Source organism: Chionomys nivalis, chromosome 2, assembly GCF_950005125.1.
Source record: "Chionomys nivalis chromosome 2, mChiNiv1.1, whole genome shotgun sequence".
NCBI lineage: Eukaryota > Metazoa > Chordata > Mammalia > Rodentia > Cricetidae > Chionomys > Chionomys nivalis.
The window spans coordinates 5,916,023-5,937,874 of NC_080087.1; the positions used below are offsets into that span (position 1 = coordinate 5,916,023).

The window sequence follows — 21,852 nt, forward strand, 5'->3', positions numbered from 1 at the left end:
AGAGACTGAATCTTAACGTGTTTGAATTTGGGACTTTTAAAATTTGTAAATATTTTTTATTGTGATATTGATGTTCAAGTGCGATCTTGGGTATGGACAAGGAAGGAAAAGTTATCACTTAGTGATGTTTGTGTGTCAAGTTGATAAGGGGTCAGTGGGAGGGTACATGGGGAGGAGGTGAATCAGATAATCTGAAACTTGAGCCCACATGTCCAGAACTCTGCAGAGTTCTGTTCCGTCCTCTGCAGCCCAAGCCTCTCACTTTGCTTAGACTTGACCTAAGCTGGGTGTGAAAACCCCGGCAGCCTGGCTCACACCGTGGGCTCACACTATGGGCTCTCACTGCAGGCACTCCCGGCTACAAAGCTGGCTTTGTGACAGCAGAAGACACCGTTTGGACAGGGCTACAGAAGTCAGGCTTCTGTGAGTCATGCTTCTTGCATCCATTATCAGTTTTCAGAAGAACTGAAGGGTATCTTTAGCCGCTCACTGGCAGTGCGGAGATCAACAGTATAAGACATCACAGAGCACATTTACACAGGCAATGAGGATTTAACACTCACTGCGATGAATCAGACCCTAACTGTAAAGACCCTGCCCAAGACTTAGAAGACTCTAGTGTACAGGGCAGTTAAGGGAACGGTGGCATCTTATAGTCCATGCCAAAGCCTGGCACAACAGTGAGGTGGCTGTACAAACCAGAGTGATCCCAGAAAGGGATCTTTTCTCTACCTTGCAGATCCTCTGACACCAAGAAGGCAGGCACACCTGCCCTTTGGACTTCCTTACAGGTCAGTCAGGGAAAGGCGGGGGATGGAGGTGCTGCTGCCAGCCCTTCCTCTCCGCTGCCTCCTGAAGACACCCACTGGGCACAGTCTGCTGGCGTGCATCCAGTGCTTTCTCCATCCACGCACCTCACAGGCGTGTGGAGGACACAGAGAAACCCACACGCTCAGAGCTCCTCATCAGAAAGAAGTCCCGCTGCAGTGGATCTGCAGCCTCCACCGCAGACCGGTGCAGGGGCTGGAAGAGGTGGTCAAAGAACTGGAACTGTCTACTGAGACTCGGCTGCCGCCTACAAGCTAGGGAGAAGCCTCCCTTGCCTAGGGCACAGCAGAGTGCTCCCACGAAAGGAGGGGACAGCAGGCAGACTCACAGGAATGAGGAGGAGACAGAGTTCAGGTGTGTTTCTGTGTTTTTACTTGTGCTTTTATTCATGTCCTTGTTGATTGACAGATCATAATTCAAATTTATGGGATAGAATGCCACATGAGGCTCTGTCTAGGCACTTCAAGGTGGTTAAATCATGCCTATTAATACACTAAGCACCAGTGAAGATACATCCCCCTGGATCCCACTTGTGAGGAGTCTAAAAAGGGACAGAAGTAGACAGCAGGCAGGCATTGGCTGTGTTCATGGCTGACCATGCTCCAGCTTGTGTCCCTTTCATCCTCCGCTCCAGGCCCAGCCTCTGACAGAGATGCTGCATCTGGACCAGACCCTGGAGCCATGGTTTGGGGAGCCTCGTTCCTGGCCACTGCTGTTTTGGCATCCTTCCCCAGATGGTGGCTAGATGGTCTTTCTCTTTACGATTTTTGGATGCACCTCTACTCCTGATGTGTGTGCGATCTTCAGCCTCGCCAGGGGAACCTCCCAGCGAGTCACTGGGACCTAGTGCTTGACACTGAGTCTGTGGATGCACTACTTCCAGTCCAGAATGACAGCTCCCGTCTCGTCTTTGACCCTGACCCTCCCGGAGGCATACTTGGTCTCCTGGCAGCCATTGCAGTACACAGTCTTGGTGGTGCCATCTGGGAATTCCCTCCGCTTGAACCTGGCTGTGTGGATTTCCTTCTGTCCATTGCTGAACATGATGACTTTGTCTCCGTTCCTGTAGAACAGAAACACTCTGATAGGTTGTGCCGCACAGAGGCCAACGGTGTGAGCGTGGAGGAACTAGGAATGAGTGATACCATAGCGCCACCCAGATCCCCCAATCTCTTCTGAGGGAGGAAGATGAAGCTTCCCAAGGAACGAGTAGGGAAGGCATTCTCAGGAAGGTGGGGATGCAGGGGCTGAGTGGGGAGCACGGACCCAGAGACCTGAGCTCGCAATCTGAGATGGAGTGAGTGGGTGCATCAGAACTGCTCAGTCCATGGCAGAAACATAACAGAAAGAGCCCTGGGTGTGGGCACTGTGCTGACCAGGAGAGCCAAGGATGCTCCAGATGGGGGTGGGGAGAGCTGATGAGGTTGAGGTCCTAGAGGAAACATGCCAAGGTCACACCAGAGTCAGGGCATACTAGGAACAGCTAAGATGACTTCTTGACCTCTTGTCCAGGCTAGTAGACAGATGTGACTGAAGGGCCTCGTTGTCTGCACACACCAGCACTGAGACAGTGACTTAGTATATGGTTGTGCAGCTGAGATTCTGCTTATACACCCTGCAATCGAAGGGTAGCTTTGAGAGGTGGAGGCTGAAGATGGCACTCAATGGTGGGCCGGCTTCAGTCACCAAAATATCGACAAGCATCGCCTCAGAGCAGTGGGACATCCTGAGACACGCGTCACCTCAGAACAGTGGGACATCCTGAGAAACTATTGTGATGTCAACCTGGGTGACCATGACTTTAGTTGATGATGTAAACTGCGGTCAATCACTGAGTACCATTTGGGGGCACGAGACTGCCTCCGAAATTCTATGTCTATGCTCATATTCTCTATAAACAGATTCGAACCGAAGGCACAAAGAACCTTGCAGGCCCCAGTGACATTATTTTCTGGTGTCACTGTTGGTTTTTATAAATGTTTATTTATATATGCATGAGTGTTTGCCTGTATGTATATCTGCAAACTACATGCACACAGCTGGTGCTTATGGAAGTCAGGGGAGGCCATCAGGTCCCCTGGGACAGGAGTTACAGAGGGCTGCGGGCTGTCACGTGGGTCCTGGGAACTGACTCTGTGTCCTTCCCAAGAGCAGCCGGGCTCTTAAGGGTGGAGCCATCTCTCCAGCCCCTGCTCTTACGCTTAAATGAATGCTGGGACCTCAGCACACGTGTGAATGGCTGTGGATGTTATAGAACACAAAGCCCAGGGGTGGGGTGCTGACCTTTTCACCGTCACACACGTCCCGTCAGGAAACACAGTCTCCTCACAGCCGTCCTTAAGCTGCTTCACGGTCCCATCAGGAAACACCGTTTCCTTGGAGCCATCCGGGAAGAATTTTTCTGCAGAATACATTGTTTAAAGTACGTGTTATACTGAATGCATTTGGAAACTGTGTTGTATCTAAATGGCCTATACTGAAATATGAATGAGGACAATCAAATCAGAGGAGTTTGTAATTAGGATTGGCAGACATGACACCCAGTGACCTCTTGATTCAGTTTTAGGTAAGTGAGGTTTGGATGTAGTGTTGGCAGTTTCTAGTGCATAACAGTTGGTAGATATTTTGGCTTGGTTATGCTGAAAAAGTGATACACCTTTGTTAGAAATCCAATTCAAGTTTCAAAGTCTGCTACTCTTCTTGGCTGTGGACTTTTGGTAAAATCCATCACTAGTGGCAGGCAATACCATGTATTACAGTCCCAGACAGAACTAAACAGGGGAAGGGAGGCGCTAGAGGCTCATTTCTCTCTCAGCCTCTCATGCGACCTCTAATGCCACCTCACAGTCTGCCACTGCATCTTTCCCCGCACACTGGACTATATTTCTCTCTGAACTGTGAGCCAAAACTAATTCTCCCTGGTCACAGCAGTGGGAAAGTAACCAAAACACTCTTGGAAATGCTTCTGCTGTCCCACATGGACTTGCAAAGGCAAGCTAGATCATCAACAGTCACGGTGACATCAGCCTTGTGTGGAGACAATCCTCACCACGGAGCACGCTGAAGCATTGCTGCACCTGCGCTTACACACGAGCCAGAGCCGGCAACCGTGCATGACACCCTGCCAAGCTGTGCTTTTCCGTGTGTGTCTGTGGGAAGTAGGAAAGCTTACAAGCGGAACACCACGGATCGGCTTCCACGTGTTCTTCTCATGACCCTGTGCTTTGTGCACGTTTTGGTCAATGGTTGGCAATTGTTGGCAGACAAAAAGGAGACATTAAGTATACTTAGGAAAAGACTGTGGTGCGGAATCTGACAGCCAAGGACGAACTCCATGCAGTAAGTGCCTGTTAGCACAGAACTCTGAAAAGCTAACTGGAATGTTGGTGCAATGCCCTGGAGAAGTAGGGACTCACTAGCTTGCAAATCTCAAAATCCCCTGTCTGGTGCAGAAGCAAAGCATTGCTGAACTTCGCAGAGCACACAGACACAGGGATGCCCCTGAAAAGTGGCAAGAGGGGGTTGTGATGTTTGTTTCACAGGAGGGTGTTCTGGAGACAGGAGCCGTGGGTATAGACAGTGACAGAACTCAGAACCCCTGCTATACAGTTACTTGATACGTTAGAGACATTCCACACAGAGAGCCAGGGTTCAAAGGACAGATATGTCTATCAAACCTTTTTATTCTTTTCATCAGGTCTGGCTAATATCATCAACCACCTCATAGAGCATTCATGAACGAGCAAGTGTAATTTTTCTTTTTTCTTTTTCTTATTTATAAATGCCTGACCTAATTTGGCTCAGTTTTAGACAGCTTTTCTTCTTTTTTTATTGATTTTTATTGAGCTCTACATTTTTCTCTGCTCCCCTCCTGGCTTTCCCCTCCCCCTTCAGCCCTCCCCCAAGTCCACATGCTTCCAGTTTACTCAGTTTGTCTTTTTCTACTTCACATGTAGATAAAATCTATGTAAGTCTCTCTTAGGGTCCTTGTTGCTGTCTAAGTTCTCTAGGACTGTGATTTTCTTTACTTTATGTTTAAAAACCACCTATGAGTGAGTACATGTGATAATTGTCTTTCTGTGTCTGGATTAACTCACTCAAAATAATGTTTTGCATAAGATGACAACATATGCTGGAGAGGATGTGGGGTAAAGGGAACACTCCTGCATTGCTGGTGGAAGTGCAAGCTGGTACAGCTCCTTTGGATATCAGTATGGCAATTTCTCAGAAAGTTGGGATACAACCTTCCTCAAGACCCAGATATACCACTTTTGGGTATATACCCAAATTGTACCACAAGGACATGTGCTCAACTATGTTCATAACAACTTTGTTTGTCATAGCCAGAACATGGAAACAACCTAAATGCCCCTTGACCGAAGAATTGATAAAGAAAATGTGGTATATTTACACAATAGCGTACTACACCAAAAAAAAAAAAAAAAAAAGGATGGATGGATCTAGAAAATGCCATATTGAGTGATGTAACTCAGACCCAGAAAGACAAACATCATATGTACTCACCCATAAGTGGCTTTTAGACATAAAGCAAAGAAAAGAAGCCTACGATTCTCTATCCCAGAGAACCTAGAAGACAATGAGGACCCTGAGACAAACATGGATATCTCACGGGAAGTAGTAAAAGACATGATCTCCTGAGTAAATTGGGAGCATGGGGACCATGGTAGAGGGTAGAAGGGGAGGGGAGAGGAAGGGAGGGGAGTAGAGAAAATATATAGTTCAATAAAAATCAATAATTTTTTTTAAAAAGCTTACTGGAAATGGGAAAAAATAAAAAGATTGTGTGTTAAAAAAAAAAGTAGCACAAACATTGAGAATAACAATAAATGAATGGGACCTCCTGAAACTGAGAAGCTTCTGTAAAGCAAAGGACACTGTCAATAAGACAAAAAGGCAGCCTACTGAATGGAAAAAGATCTTCACCAACCCCACATCAGACAAAGTACTGATCTTCAAAATATATAAAGAACTCAAGAAATTAGACATCAAAATTCTAAATAACCCAATTAAAAATGGGGTACAGAACTAAACAGAGAATTCTCAATAGAAGAATCTCAAATGACAAAAAGATACTTAAGGAAATGTTCAACATCCTTAGCCATTAGGGAAATGCAAGTCAAAACCAAGTCTGAGATACTATATTACACCTGTCAGAATGGCTAAGGTCAGAAACACTATAATGATAGCTTATGCTAGAGAGGATGTGGAGTAAGGGGAACACTCATTCATTGCTGGTGGGAATGCAAACTTGTACAACCACTTTGGAATTCAGTATAGTGGTTTCTCAGAAAATTGGGAATCAACCTATCTCAGAATCCAGCAATACCACTCTTGGGCATATACCCAGAAGATGCTCAATCATACTACAAGGACATTTGTTCAACTATGTTCATAGCAGCATTATCTGTAATAACCAGAACTTGGAAACAACCTAGATGCCCTTCAACCAAAGAATGGATAAAGAAAATATGGCACATTTATACATTAGAATACTACGCAGTGGCAAAAAAACAATGACATCTTGAATTTTGCATGCAAATGGATGGAATTAGAAAACACTATCCTGAGTGAGGTAACCCAGACCCCAAAAGATGAATATGATATGTACTTATTTATAAATGGATACTAACTATAAACAAAAGATATTGAGCCTATAGTTCAGGATACTAGAGAAGCTAAGTAATAAGGTGAACCCTAAGAAAAATATATATAGATCCTCCTGGAAGGTTGAAACAGACAAGATCGCCTGACAAAATTGGGAGCATGGGGGTTGGGGGAGAAGGGAAGGTAGAAGGGGAAGAGGAGGGAAGAAGGGGAGGTGTGTGTCTTCCGCTTTCGTCAGGGACGGGTGAGGAGAACTTGAGGGAATGGGATAGTCAAGAAGGAGAAAGGACAGAGATGAGAGCAAGGAAAGAGATATCTTGATTGACGGAACCATTAGGAAGAAACCTGGCTCTAGAGAATTTCCCAGGAATCCACAAGGATGACCTAAGACCCTAAGCAATAGAGGAGACAATGCCTGAACTGGCCTTGCCCCGTAGTCAGACTGATGACTATCTTAAATTTCACCATAGAACCTTCATCCAGAAACTGATGGAAACAGAGGCTGAGAACCACATTGGAGCACTGGGCTGAGCTCCCAAAGTCCAGTTGAAGAGGGGAGGAGTGGAGTGAGAATATGATCAAAGAGGTCAAGACTATGATGGGAACACCCACTGAAACAGTCTACCTGACCTAATGGAAGCTCCCCAACTCCAGCTAGACTGGGACAGAACAAGCATAGGTCCAAACTAGTCCCTCTGAATGTGGGTGACAGTTGCATGGCTGGGGCAGACTGCAGGGCCACTGGCAATGGCACCAAGATTTGTCCCTACTGCATGTACTGTTTTTTTGGGAACCTATTCTCTTTGGATGGATGCCTTGCTCAGCCTGGCTGTAGTAGGGAGGGCCTTGGGCCTTCCACAAAGCAATGCACCTCTCTGAGGATTAGGTGGGGGTGGGGTGAGAGGGTATGTAGAGGGAATGTGAAGGGGGGGGGAGTGGGAACTGGAATTGGTATGTATAATGAAAAAAGTTTGTTTTCTTTTTTAAAAAATATAAAGGAAAAGACAAAAATTAAAAATGATATTGAAATAACAAAAAAATGACTCTGGGTATAATTTTGCCCTATGTACTCCATGGAATAATTTCTAATAAAAAAACATTAAAGTCTAGCTGAGCAGCCTGTTTTCTTTAGTGGATCTAAAGGCTGTATGTCTGCTGCCCTTTCCCAGGATGCTCATATACCCCACCACCTCCTCCGGCACAGACACACAAGGCCCTGAGCCAGCAGGCCCAGGGAGACGTCACTCACCAGTCCACTTGTTTGGAAACTGCACGACTTCAACACCGTCCGGGTAGGTTGTGTGTGTCGTCTGAGCATCCGCATAATAGTAAATCTGTGAAGACCAGGGAACTCACGTTGGGAGGCGACCCCTAATGCTGTTACATTAGGATCAGCTGAATCTGACTGGTTGCTTCCCATAGTTGGCTCATGGTGCAGGCTCAGCAGGTGGGTTCCGTGGGAACTTCCACAGTTCAGAAACACAGGCGGTGGGGAGGAGTGACATTTTATGTGTATTTTAATAAATAAAGCTTGCCTGAAGACCAGAACACAAAACAGCCACACTAGTCGGCCACAGAGGCCGGGTGGAGGTGGTGCACACCTTACTCTCAGCACTAGAGAAGAACAAAGGACGGGAGGAGACAGGAACTCGTTCTCTTTCCAGCCTGAATATTCCTTAGCGGTAAGAGCTCTCTAGTGGCTAGGCTGCTTTGCTTTTCTGATCAGCTTGCATCCAATAGGTTAGCTCAGACCAGTGGAAGAGTACCTGATAATTCACAGCAGAGGGTGGGGAGCTGGTGGGGGACACCACGGACCTGCAAATCTGCCGGCTGAGACCATGAAGAATCTCGCTTGCATCAAACACCAAGGACAAAATTCTCATTAACAAGAAGGCTCTGATCTTTTTGCCTCCCCTCACCTCCTGACACCAGGAGAGGAGAAGGATGTGCATCTGGGGACTGTTGCTCCTAACTGTGGCTCTGACTCTAAGATAACACAAGTATGCTCACTGCACGCACCACTCTCTGGTCGGGCTTGACCTTCTTCATGTCACCATTAAAGAACTTGATGAGGGTCGTCTTCTTGTCGGCACTGATCTCCTTCCTGGTTCCGTTGGGGAAGGTGATGATTGTTCGCCCGTCGCTGAGTACCTGCTCGACCTTGATGGACACACAAAGACTCGGGGTGAAGACCTGTGACAAGCACGGTTGCCGCGGCTCCACTGTTTCTCCTTATATTCAAAATCACTGCGTACAGCTTGTCTGGCATGGTGATTACTAACTCCACACACTCACACACACACACTCACACATGCTCACACACACTCACACACACACACACACCATCCTGCATTCGTTTGTCAATAGTAAGTGTTATGATCTGTTCCTCCGCGTCTGCCTTCCTTGTGCTGAGGCTGTGTGTTTGCCATGGGTCTGTAAGATCTATGGTCATAGGACTGATGAACCCGAAACCTGGGCCAGATAAAATGGCACAATTACTATGTAAAAATTAACTTGTGTGCATTTTTGTCTTTCCTGTCTTCTCCTTTCCACTCATACACTACACTAATGGCTTCAGTGAATAATTAGCAAACAGGCAGCTTCAAGTGCACACTGCTGGGCTTTTGGTAGAAGACGTTACCCTGTAAAGATCAGTGTAAACAAAGACACTTGCAGAATAACCTCAATTTGGGGAGTTAATATATGTGTGCTTTAAAAGCTTCATGTAGCATTTATTAATTATGCCATGCATTGTAACTATTTTTAACATAGCTGTAACTGTAGGAGCTGACTCATCAGAGTTAAAAACCAACAGTTCCATAAGCTGTGTGCAGGTCAGAACCAGAAGATGAGTTCTTGTTCTCAGCCAGCCAGAAAAGCTCCAATGAGGCTTCGGTGGCCAGCTGCCTCTCACAATAACAAAGCGCACTGTTCTTAAGGCTCTACACGGGGAGATCACAAAATCAACCACAGTTGCACGAACCAGTCCAGGAACAGTGCTCCAGCCAATAACCAGCACAGATGATGGTCATTGTGTAAGACAGTAGTGGAGATGACCATTTCCTGTTACCTCATGCCGTGTGGCACCGAGCATCTCTGAGGTTTGTGGTGATGCTGGGCCAAGGTGCCTGTGTGTGATACATCACAGACCGCTGTCCAGTCTGCACCAGAAACTGACAACAGACAACAGAAACAGACAACAGACAGTGGCTGACGCGTTTACTCTCCCAGACATGTTGTCTTTATATCAGTGCCTTCCTCACTGTGCGGGACAAGTTCTGCATGGTAGTGTGACTGCTGCCCATGCCGCCTTGCTCCTCACATTTACCGTGTTTCTTGCACCACAGGGCCATGTGGAGTAACTGAGGATGTCTAGGTTTGGGCGAATCGCTACAATGTTCGCACAATGGTGACGTCACCAAACGCCATTCTGAGAGCATGTCATCACTCGGTCATGTGTGATCATGTCATTTTTAAAGTTTATATTATAAGAAAAGGGTACAAGCTGGTGGTGGTGGCGTACACCTTTAATGCCAGTACTCAGGAGGCAGAGGCAGGTGGATCTCTGCGAGTTCAAGGCCAGCCTGGCTTACAGAGCAAGTTTCAGGCGCAATCAGAACTGTTTTACAGAAAAACCGCCTTGAAAAACAAAAGCAGATCAGCTACCCCCTCAAAAATAGGATCTGAGCCACAAAAGAGGATGTAAGGCTTATTATATTCTAGTTTAGACTTTGCCATGGCTTTTTCAATTTAGTGGTAGATAAGTGTGTAAAACATATTTGATAGTGAAGGTGTAAAACTTAATCTGACAGGATGCGGTATCACACACCTGTAATCCCAGCACTCAGGAGGAGGAGGCAGGAGGACCAGAAACCCAAGGTCATTGTGCTACTTAGTGGGTCCATAAAAGCTGAGACCTGCCTAAGAGGAGAAGAGGGGGAAGGAGAAGGGGGCTGGGGAGGAGGAGGAAGAAGAGGAAGAGGAGGAGATTTTAGTGAAAAACTGTGACGTCAGGCAGCTTTCCTTCTTCCTCTGCTCAACCCAGAGGAGACTCACTCCAGCAAGAGAGGCTGAAGGTGAACTGGGCCATCACTGCTTCAGCTGCTCACTTGGGCCACAGCAGCTCACCCCTTCCCACCGTCCCCAAGTCAACACCAGTCCCCTGTCCCCTGGCAGTAGATCTCTGGGACAAAACGCTTCTTGAGGTAGCAGTGGGTGTCACTGCAGCGAGAGCGGCAGGTGTTTGTCACTGGAAGCAAGCTGCTCAGTGATGCTCTGGAGAGGTGTGGCCACCAGCCTGTAGCTCCGGGACAGCCTGCACAGGGAGCATGGCTGGGAAGAGCTGTGTTCCGCGGACACCTACCTTGCCATTCGGGTGTCGCTTTTCCTGTGTCTCCTTATCCTTCTTGGTGTTCATGGGGCGTGGTACTTCTTTAGATTGTCCTGATCTTGCCATGAGATTCTGTAGAGAGATTAAAACCATTGCCTCCTGTGGCCCCCTGTGAGGACTACAGGGCCTCATCAACACTGGCTCTTGGGACCATGTTTGTGTTTGTAAAGCGATTTCTCCATCTTATGGACCATGCTTGATCCGTACCAGGGTGAGCAAGATGGCAGTCACCAAATTCTGATTCTGACTGTACATCACTCAGGCCTTGAGATGCTTCCGTAGCAGGAGTTTACTAGGTAACTAAACCCATCTCACATTGCTGATAATGATACTGACTGCTTTTAGGGGACCCCACCCCCCATTGCCCACTTCACACGGTTTAAAGGTACTTTTCAGCCCACATTTCCTCCTGTGGAGAAAATGGCTTAATTCTGTTTCCATTCCTCTCAGACACTGTGCAGCTATGAGGTGACCCTGGCTACAGATCTTGGCCTTTACTCTGTTCGTTTCCACTGAGAATTGAAAATAAAGGGGAAAAAAAAAAACAGAGTAAAAATTTTGGCTTCTGGATCCTTAAGTTCACAGAAGCTTAACCTGCCTTTAGCCACCGGCCTAATGCTGCCCTCCATTGACAAAGGGATGCCCTGTTTCTCTCTTTTGAAAGGCAGAGAGTGTCAGAGACTAGGGTCATTTGCAGCCATAATAACCTTCCACACTCATGAAAAAGGGACGGAGTGGCAGTCACTCCACTGTCACTGTCACCACCTCCAGGTCTTCCTACCCCAGTTTCCCCATCAGGTGAAATCCTACCTACCTGCAGCCACAGTGCATTCTGGGAAAAACTAGGGAGGAGCCTGCTTGCTTGAGCCTGCATGAGAAGCTCACCTTCAGAACTCTCTGGGTTGGAGGACCATATATCTAAAAGAGCAGAGAAGAGCTTTTCAAAAGACTGCATGCATAGAGTGAGAAGGTTGTATTCCCCGTTTAAGTACGTTTCCAACAGTTCTCTTTGTTCCTGGGGTCACTGTGCGCATGCCATCGACTGATTGAGTGAAATCATGAAATGTTGAGTGGAGACAGTCAGCCCTTGTCTGCTGAGTCTGTCGTCACTAGAGTTGTGGTCCAGAAGACTAAGCTAGCAGAGGGTGGTGTCTGTCCTGCAGCTGCTTTTGTCCCAGGAAGGGACGGACATAGGAAGAGAAACCCAGGGACAACTGCCCACTGGACACGTGGAAGGAAACAGAGGCAGCGGGAGAGGGAGTACTGTGTATCCAGGGCAGTGGGGAGCAGGTGGAAAGGTCACCGTCGCCAGGGAACTGACAGCCACACACCCAGAGCCGAGAGCAGAGAGAAGAATGCATAGATGCTTGCTTGCTCTCAGCCGGCTTTCTCATCTCATTCAGGACCCCTTGCACAGTGCTTATCAGACATGCCCACAGGCCAACCTGATATAAATAATTCCTCAACCAGGTTCTCTTCCAAGGTGATTCTAGGTTGTGCCAAGCAGACATAACCAACACATGGAGTGTGGAAGGCTTGGGCATTTGAACACTGCCCTCCATCTGGCGTGCTGCTGAAGAAGGTTTGATTGCTATGACCTCGATAGAAGAAGTATAGTGCTTGGCTCCACTTCGAGTCTGCTCTGCTTTTTGTCTATGGTGACTACCCTTAGGAGCTGGCCCTTTGGAAACATAAACTCCAATAGATTCTTCCTGCTGGAAGTTGACATGGTCGTGGTGCTTTACGATAGCGATAGAAAAATAACTGATTCACAGGGGTCACACAGTCTCAGGGAGAGACAGCGCTGTGCTCACGCATGCATAAGGGTTCAGGACTCAATATGCCAAAGGGGCCTCACGTGGGCCACCAAAGAGGGTAGGTAAGAATCAGGCTACAGGAGGATGAGGGCTCTCTCTTCCCACTGGGGGTACCGCTGAGCCTGGCAGCCAAGGCTCTGTGCAGACTCCACAGCAGAGTTCCTGCACACCCACGGGTGCGCTCAGGGTGCAGAGTGTGATGGTCACCACTGTCGGCAGGCTGCAGTGGGGCATTCTCCCTGCCACTGTGGGAACCCGCAGCTGGCACCCACGGGGAGTTCAGAGGGAGGTCAGGCAATTGCTGGGCAAGAACAGATAAAACAGGCAGGTAATGTCACCGGCCAGCAAGCAGAAAGGGAAGGGCTAAGGATGGCTCAGGACAGCCAGCCTGGGCTCTGTTGCAGTGTTGAGAGAGGTGATCGAGACAGATGAAGGATCTTGAGGAGGAATCAGACAGAGAGTGGCCAGGCTCACATGCCACATCCCTCCCTGGTCCCAGGGAGCTCTAGGGACCTCACCCACATGCCACATCGCTCCCTGGTCCCCTGCCACTTCATTCCTCTCACCAGCCACTGACTCTGTGTCCAGAGCTGTGGTGTCCGATGGTGGTTCTGGTGATATCCTGCCAAGGCGCCTTTGCACAAACTTGGAAGACAGGTGCATAACCTGGATGCAGAGAGAGTCAGAAAACCAGTGATGCCACCGGACCAGTAACCGGATGCTGTGCAGAGCTGTGTCAGCCTTCAGACACCTTAATCATGTCTCAGACTCTGCCAAGAGCACTGGCTCCATTCCCTGAACTCAGGCAATTGACCCAATATAGGAAATTCCCACCCATATAATTGTTTTTTTAAAAGGTAACTTCAGTTCTGTTTGGCTTCCTGTTTTAATACTGAAGGCGTGTGTGAAGACACTCAGTTTTCTGATCTATAGGAACAGTTACTACAAATCCCCTAGCCCGTTTTGAGTGACAGAGGGAGTGCTCTTGTTGGACTTCATGTGACTGGGATAAGCAGGATGTATTCCTGGGGTGAGGAGGAGGTTGGCAAAATGCATTCTGCTCAAGTGTGAGAGTTGACGTTCAGATCCCTAGAACCCACAAAAGGCCAGGTGGGGCAGCATGCCTATAACCCCAGCATCCAGAAAGCAGAGACCGGAGGTCCCTGAGGCTTACTAGTCAGAGCCCAGTCAACCAGTGTCGTCAACCAGGCTCAGTTAGAGAACATGTCTCAAAATGCGGTAGAGGACCAGAGGACGGCCCAGTGGTTAATTAAGAGCTTTGCTACCATTTCAGAGGGACCCCCGTCTGGCTCCCAGCTCTCATGTTGGATGGTTCACGATTGCCTGTAACTCTAGCTCAAGGAGATCTAGCACAACCTCTTCTGGCCTTTACCGGCATGCAGAGGGCGCGTGTGCACTAGCATGTAAAAATAACTTATAGAAATGATGTGGAGACAAATAGAGGAAGACAACGGACACAGAGAGAGGGGGGAGAGAGAAAGGAGAGGAAGGGAGGGAAGGAGAGAGAAAGACTATACATAAGTGGTACAAGTTCCCAAGGTCACCTTTTCATCAAAAGACATAAAAGATAGTCTTTCATCTAAGGAATCTGTTCCTCCAGTGGCCATTGTGCTTCCGTTTTGAAGACTTCCGGAAGGGACATCGTCTCTGTCATCCCATGATGTTGTTTTCTCTGAATCGATCCCCTCTATTCTTATGTACACAGGCTAGAAACAAACGTGGGGGCGTTTGCGTCAACATCAGATCATACCATCCAAAAGTACAAATTAACGCACCATGTTTGCTACCCCCACAGCCTGGACCGTGACAACCCCGTGTTTTCAGTTCCCTGGGGGAACAGAAGGGAAGCTGCTGACTGCACACCTTCTCCCAAAGCCTTAGTCTAGAACCATTGCACTCTGAAGTCTAGAAAGAGTTTGATAACGTGCTGAATAAAGAACACGAAACCAAATTTAACAGATTTTAAGCAAAATGAGTTTCTAGCCTTTGTGTTATTTTAAAAAAACCTGTGGTTCTGATGTACGGCTTAGCTTGCCACTCATCACTTGCCTTCAAGCACACATCTGCCAGAAGTCTTACTACATTCAGATAACTGATTACACTTAGTATCTTCTACTGTGGCCCCACACTCACCCCAAACCGCTGCACGCGGGAGTCTCGTGCAGACAGGCCATGAGTGCAGAGCCACCAGAGGCCTGTGAGGACACCCGAGGGGCAGGAATGCCTAGGCTTAAAGGGCACAGGGAGGGAAAACCACATTTTAATCTGCTCACTAATATTGAATGTTTTCATAATGGCTTGAGCTAGGAGCCTTGGACTGGATGTTGGTGAGATTAGACTGCTGTTGGATGTGACCTGTGACCTGCCACCTGCTTCTTGCAGACACCAGTTCCAAACCATCACAGGACCCAAAAGATAAACAACTCCAACCCTCTTGCTCTTGCATTAGGCAACTTCAGCTGAGCATGTGGGGAAGTAGGAAATGCGGGACACTTCAACAATATTAGTTAAAGTTTTTCATACAGTATTTCCCCTCTCTCTCAACTGCTCCCAGATTCTCCCCACCTCCCTACCTAGCCAACTTCATGCTCTCTCTCTCAACCCCCCAAAGCAAACAAAGAAATGAAATAAAAACAAACTAGAAAAAAACAAACAGACAAAAAGAAACAAAATACAGGCACACAAAAACAACGAACCAAACAACAACAACAACAAAACCCAACAACCACAGAATCTGTGTTGTGTTGGCCAGCTGCTCCCGGGTGTGTGCCTGCCTTGGAGTGTGGTTGATGCGCCCAGCGGCTCCCCCTTTCCTGGCAGCTACCGTTTGTAAGCAGCTTCGGGGTCAAAGGTGGGACCTTGAGTCCCCTCCCGCTCTGAGTGCCAGGATTTCGCATGGTTTGAACCTGTGCATCACGGTGTGCTGCTACAGTCTCTCTGAGTTCACAGTGCATCAGCTCTGTTCTGTCTGGATGGTGCTGTTTCTGTGGAGTCACCTCTAGTTTTACAATCTTCCCACCCCCTCTTCCACATAGATCCCTGAGCCGTGAGGGGAGGGTTTTGATGAAGACAGCCCATCTAAGACCAAGTGCCCCGAAGTCTGTGTGTGTATTGTACATCTGTGCTTCTCCATGTTAATTCCCATCTACAGCAAGGAGAAATGTTTCTGATGAGGGTTTTGGTAGCACTATCTACGGATCTAGCAATGTGCTGTCAGGATATCTTCTGTTAGCAGAATAAGAACATTTGTGTTTTTTCCTAGCCCCATGACCTATCCAGTCTCTGTTTCTGGGCTAGTTTAGCAGTGTCAGGTATGGGCCCCCCTCAGGGAATGGGCCCCCCTCAGGGAATGGGCCTTAAATGCCATAAGGAAGTGACTGGTTACTCCCATAACATGGGTGCCATGGTTGCCCCCATGTATCCTGCAGGCAGGTGTCTGTTTTAGGTAGCGTGCCTGTAGTGGGTGACACTGATGGTTACCTTTCTCCTCTGGTGGCCAGCACCATGAACACTAGCAGCAGGGGTGAAGCTTCTAGCAGGATACCAGCTTAGGTTCTCCAGGTCAGTGAAGATGTTGTGTCTTCAGTTTGTGGGGAGCAACCAATAGCCTTAGCCATGGCCTGCTATGTTTGGGGAGTTCCAAGGGACCCCTTTGGCCAATGACTCAACAAGATGTAGTCCATTCCTATCACCAGAAGATTTATTTGGTGGGATAATATGTCTAGTTGGGGCATCGTCTTTCCTGTTATATGCTGACTCCATTTAAATTCCCTTCATATACATACATACATACATACATACATACATACATACATACATACATGTTTTGGAAACTTCAGCAGCAGTAGGATCCCAAGTGACTTTTCAGAAGGCCTTTAGTTACACAATACTCATGTAACTGTCCAAAGACCTGAGATACAGGTCCTCCTCTGGAGACTGTCTATCAATGTGGGCTTGGTATTTTATGTTGCACACTCTCCTCCGAGGAAGAAGGATCAGTGTGAACCTCTGACACCATTTCTCCAGGGCTGACTTACACTGTGCATGCCACATACATGTGTACACAAGGCAGAGTTTTTGACACCATCCCTAGAATGGTGTTTGAATACAGATAACCCTGGGCAAATTTAAAAGTGTGGCATTTACCGCCTTGATTTTTTTTTTGTTGCCGTTCAAAGGTGGGTGTGTGCGGTTTAGACGCTGTTCTTATCTACAGTCACGTGAGGAGCAGAATTGTGCAGTCAGTGAGCTTTTGAGACTGACCTCTGACAGAGACGGAGGGATACCCTGCAGACTCGTGGGCACATCTTACCCACATACCATGAGCAAAGTTTAATGGAGGCAACGCGGTAGTATAGACCATATAGAATCTCCCATAGGGCCCCACTCAGCTTCTACCAATGACAGCAGCCTGCTCTCAGTCACTAATCACAGGGTTATACCTCCGTCCTGTCTCCCCTTGTGCCTTGGTTGGGTTAATGACAGAATCCAGTCCACCACTTAAGGTAAAGTAGGACCCTGAAATCCTGAGGTGGCCTGGTCAGGTGCCCAGCTGTTCCACCAGAGCCTGGGAATTCCTGGAGACAGAGTGGTGACATGCTCTGCTCCCAGGGCTCCCAGGACTGTCACTTCTGTGTGATCTATGACTGAAAGACAGACACTAAGCCCTCACAAAGTGCCCAGGGGAGAAATCATGCCTGCAAGGGAGGGGACATGCCTCCTTGTGCCATTATCTCTGCAATGCAGAAAGTCTGCTGTACCAGAGTATCGGTTGCTCTTGCTGCGGGCGGCAAGGCTACAGAAGATTTTGCGGCCCCAGCACTCTGCTGCTTCAGGGCCTTCAGTTCCTCACGGAGCTCCTGGTTCTCCTTCATCAGAGCGTCGATCTGGCTTTGGAGGTCTCTGTGAGCCACACACCACCATGATGCCTGTCTTGAGACCTCTGCTGCAAGGTCACAGATTTGCTTCTGCAGTCCCTGAGTTGGAGAAACAATAACAGACACTTCTCAGGAACCCCCCAAACAGAGTCCACGCCCACAAGGGATTGTGGACTTCTGAGATGTCGTTCTCCAAAGAGAAAAATCAGGTGTCCACAGCTTTAGCATTGTCAAGCGTGTCCGCTAGGACTTACTCCACACACACTAACTAGATCTAAGGGCTGGTGAGGTACAGTCACCGCTGGAGCATTTCTGTGAAAGAAATTCACTTCTCTGGCTCAGCCTTCTCCTCAGGGGTAGTTGAGAAGGGGCTGCCACCATGAGTCCAAAAACGACTGAGACACAGCCTCTGGTCCTAACTTCATTAATCCCTTGCGGGGGTGACCTCAGAGAGAAGTGAGGGAAGCAGAGGCACCTGCCCACATCACAGGACAGTTAGCTCCACCCCCCGAGCATGCTGCTGGGACGGACAAGGCCTGGTCTAGGGACACCTCCTCCCCACGGCAATTGCTTTCCCATCTGTTGCTGCCCCAGACCTCTGGGGTTAGGTTTGTCCTTCGTCCTGTCACTTTGACAGGACCTCCTGCTCGGTGTTGAAGGTGTCCCTGCCGAGCTCTACCACTTCTGTGGGAAACGTTGTCCTTGAGGGGGGAGTGTGTGTGTGTGCGTGTGCACGTGGGTGTGAGTGGGGGGGTGTGCACATGCGTGAGTGTGTGTGTGTGCATGTGGGTGGGTGTGCGTGCGCGTGTGTGTGTGGTGTGTGTACATGGGTGTGGGTGTGCGCATGGATGTGTGTGCATGTGGATGTGTATGCGTGCGTGTGTGCACACATATGTGTGCATGGGTGTGTGTGTGTATGTGTGAGTGTGTGTGTGTGTGAGAGTGTGTGTGTGTGTGTGTGTGTGTATGTGGCAGCTGTGTCCAGAAGCCTGTTGTTTTCCTCCTCAATAGTGAGGAGCAGACTTCTCTTTCCTTCCATAGAGATTATCACTAAGAGAAAGATTGCATATCGGATGTACTGAATCTTAGAGAGAGAATAGAATGACAGACATTAGAGAACACCTTCCTGACCATCTCGTTCTCCTAGTTCTGGAGACAATGGGGGAGGGATTGCATTTGAGTTTTGATATTCTTCCTTTCTGGGAACTTTGCCACTAAAACCAAATTTGGAAAATTTGGGCAGAGAGCAACAGCAGTAAGGGCACCCAGGGACCCGAAGTGTATCTCTGCCAAACAAACCCAGACACACGTTTTGTTTTTTTACTAATATTTGTTAATTGCAGATTTTGATGAGAGATTGCTGTGATATTCCTCCAGCACACAAAGTGTCATAAACGCACCCTGCAGTTCTGATCTTCCTGCAGGAGACAGGGCCCCCAAGGGACATTTGGAACTGGGGGCCTTGGATGTCCAGTGAAGGGCAGTGTTAAGCGTCCAGATCCAGGACGTGTGTACTGGAAGGAGCTCTTGGCAGGGAATCAACTGCGTTAGTCAGCTTCCTGTCCACTCAGAAAATACCAGAGGGAGCCAACTTAGAAGGGAGAAAGTTTGGTTTAGGCTTCTGGGTTCAAAGCTTTCAGTTCACAGCTGCTGGGCTCCATCACTTTGGGCCTGTGCTGAGACAGAACACTGCGGCAAACTGTTCACCTTAGGACAGCCAGGAGGGAGGTGGGTGGGGGAGAGAGAGAGAGAGAGAGAGAGAGAGAGAGAGAGAGAGAGAGAGAGAGAGAGAGAGAGAGAGAGAAAGCCTGGGACTTCACTAGCTCTTTCAAAGGCGTACTCCTAACGACCTAACTTCATCTGCCTTCATCTCTACACCTGCCAATAGTGGTGCCGTGTGAACGTCAGTGTTACACACGGATGTGATCTTTGGGGGACGTCTGAGACTCAGGCTGTAACTCCAACTACAGTTTCCCAGACCTTAGAAAACCTTAATACCAACAAGCCATCGGCCAGGGTTGAGGGATGGACAGTGTGACAGTGACTAGGGGTCAAACTACTTTAAAAAAACAAAACAAAACAAGATTCAGGGATGCCTGAGAACTCAAGAAGACTGCCATTTTGCCTTCCCCATCATAAGAACACCATTTTCTTAACATTTACTCATTACGAAACACAGCCCTGTGACCTTGTGATGTTCTCTGTGGGCTACTTTATAAAAGCGATGCTCATATCCCTCTGTCTTTCTTCAACAGTGCTGCGTGACCTCTATGGCCAGGGGCTCACATCCTGTCCCCCCACACACATTAGGAATCTAACACAGTATGGGACACGCAGTAGTGGGATGCTGTTCCTGAGGAGCCTGCGGGACAGCTCTACACACGGCAGTCTCTTCTGCTTGTGGATGTAAGCCCTTCCCTCCATCCTCACACCCCGCTCTGGGAAGAGAGCTAGGACATGAATCTTCTCTGAAGAGACTGAAACATTAAGAGTCATCTCATACCTCAGAGAAAAGAACACGCCCTTCCCTTCTCATGTGCTCTGTGAAAGCCATGCCTCCAGGGCCCCACCGCTGCATGCTTGGGCTACTGTTGGCTACTCGGTGACTTCCCCTACGGTCTCTGAGTCCCTTATTGCAAGGGGATCCTCACACATTCAGTCAAAGAGCCACAGGTTTTATGCCGCAGCCAGAGTGTAGTCTCTGCGACATTAGCAGGCCACCCCTAACGATACCCCACCCAGTACTGACAAAATAAGATATGTTTAGGGGAGGACCTAGTGCTAAAGAAAACACTGTCAGCATCAAAGTTGTGATGGCAGTGTCTCTAGACCCTCAGCGCCCACAGGGAGCCCTCAGATATGTGTGTTCATATGTGTGCAAATGTGTGTTCCCAGCTTGTAACAGCTACTGGAAGCCAGAGAGTTCTAAACTTCACACGCCAGGTTTTCCATGGACCTCTTCAGTTGACCCAGTGAGAACAGCAGCCTCGTCCTGAGAATAAATGGGGTCAGATTTTAAGAGGTTATAGCCTCACATGGAACAAGGGGATGGATAATGTGGAAGCGGTGTGTGTGTGTGTGTGTGTGATGGATAATGTGGAAGCACTGTATGTGTGTGTGTATATGTGTGCACACGCGTATGTGTACATGTGTGTGTGAGTGTGCACGTGTGTGATGGATAATGTGGAAGCAGTATGTGCATGTGTGTGTGCGTGTGTGTGTGGACATGTGTGTGTGTGATGGATAATGTGGAAGCAGTATATGCATGTATGTGCATGCATGTGTGTGTACATGTGTGTGTGATGGATAACGTGGAAGCAGTGTGTGCGTGAGTGAGTGCGTGTGCATTGTGTGTGCATGCATGTGTGTTTAATAGATAATGTGGAAGCAGCATATGTGTGCGTGTGTGTGTGTGTGTGTAAGGATCAGGGAGTTTGATGGCACAGTTTAAGGAATATAAATGTCCTGAAAATACTGACACATTTTCAGCAGCCTGGAGCCTTTTCCGGGCCTAGAAGAAGGGAGGCAATGTGTTCTGCATCCTCAGCTCTGCACCTGCCACTCAAAGTCACCACAGAGGCTGGACCAGGGTTTCTCCAAGAGAACGCAGCGCCCCAGCTCAGAGTGAGCTCACACTGCAATGGCCCTAAGGGACAACCGGAGTTTTAGAAAGGAATCGCAGGTCTCAAGACAAGAGGCAGAGTCCTACCCAGTACATTCCCCATCCAAGAGACAAGCTGCTTCTTGGCTTGGCTTACCACAGGCTCCTCAGGTTTGCTGTCCTCCCCAAAGACCTGGGCTGTAGCATCCATCTCCTTCTCATGGTTGGCCCCTGCTCCCTGACTCGGGTCCTCTAACATGGTAGGCCTCCACTGACTCCTTAGCCTCGAGGTGACCGGTAAGCATTCTGGTTGTAAAGGAGGAAGGGTCATGGGGGCTTCTTGGCGAATCCCACCCTTCTGATTATCATCTGACGGCCTTCCAATCCTCCCGCGTAGGAAGGAGAAATCCCAACCATGTGTCACGGAAGTCCCCCACCCTACAGCCTGGGAAGTCTCCACCTGGAGCTGACCAAAGAATGGTTTCTATGCCTGGAAACCACAGACTGGAAAGGACCCGGCCACTTCCAAGTGGTGTGTCCCCAAAGGTGGGTGGGAGTCAGCATGGTGCCTGATCACAGTGCCAGCATTACCTTGAGGGGAGCAGCGCCTCGAGAGGGCACCTGGGAAGTCTTAGTCCTTCATCAGACCTCTGCTGTGGATGCCTTTGACTGCCTCTCATCAGGACAAACCCC

At 48.4% G+C, this 21,852-nt stretch overlaps 1 protein-coding gene across 1 annotated transcript; it reads right to left on the minus strand.

The window, feature by feature from the left end:
* Positions 1-1,701: 1,701 nt before the first annotated feature.
* On the minus strand, positions 1,702-21,469 carry LOC130870234 (centromere protein J-like). The gene is made up of 10 exons (XM_057762852.1): positions 21,317-21,469; positions 17,442-17,657; positions 14,226-14,387; positions 13,227-13,326; positions 11,658-11,761; positions 10,817-10,915; positions 8,473-8,613; positions 7,703-7,787; positions 3,112-3,229; positions 1,702-1,891 (listed from the first exon to the last, which is right to left on the minus strand). Exons 1-10 carry the CDS (start codon positions 21,416-21,418, stop codon positions 1,702-1,704), a joined length of 1,317 nt encoding a protein of 438 aa, XP_057618835.1. The 5' UTR covers positions 21,419-21,469.
* Positions 21,470-21,852: the final 383 nt, after the last annotated feature.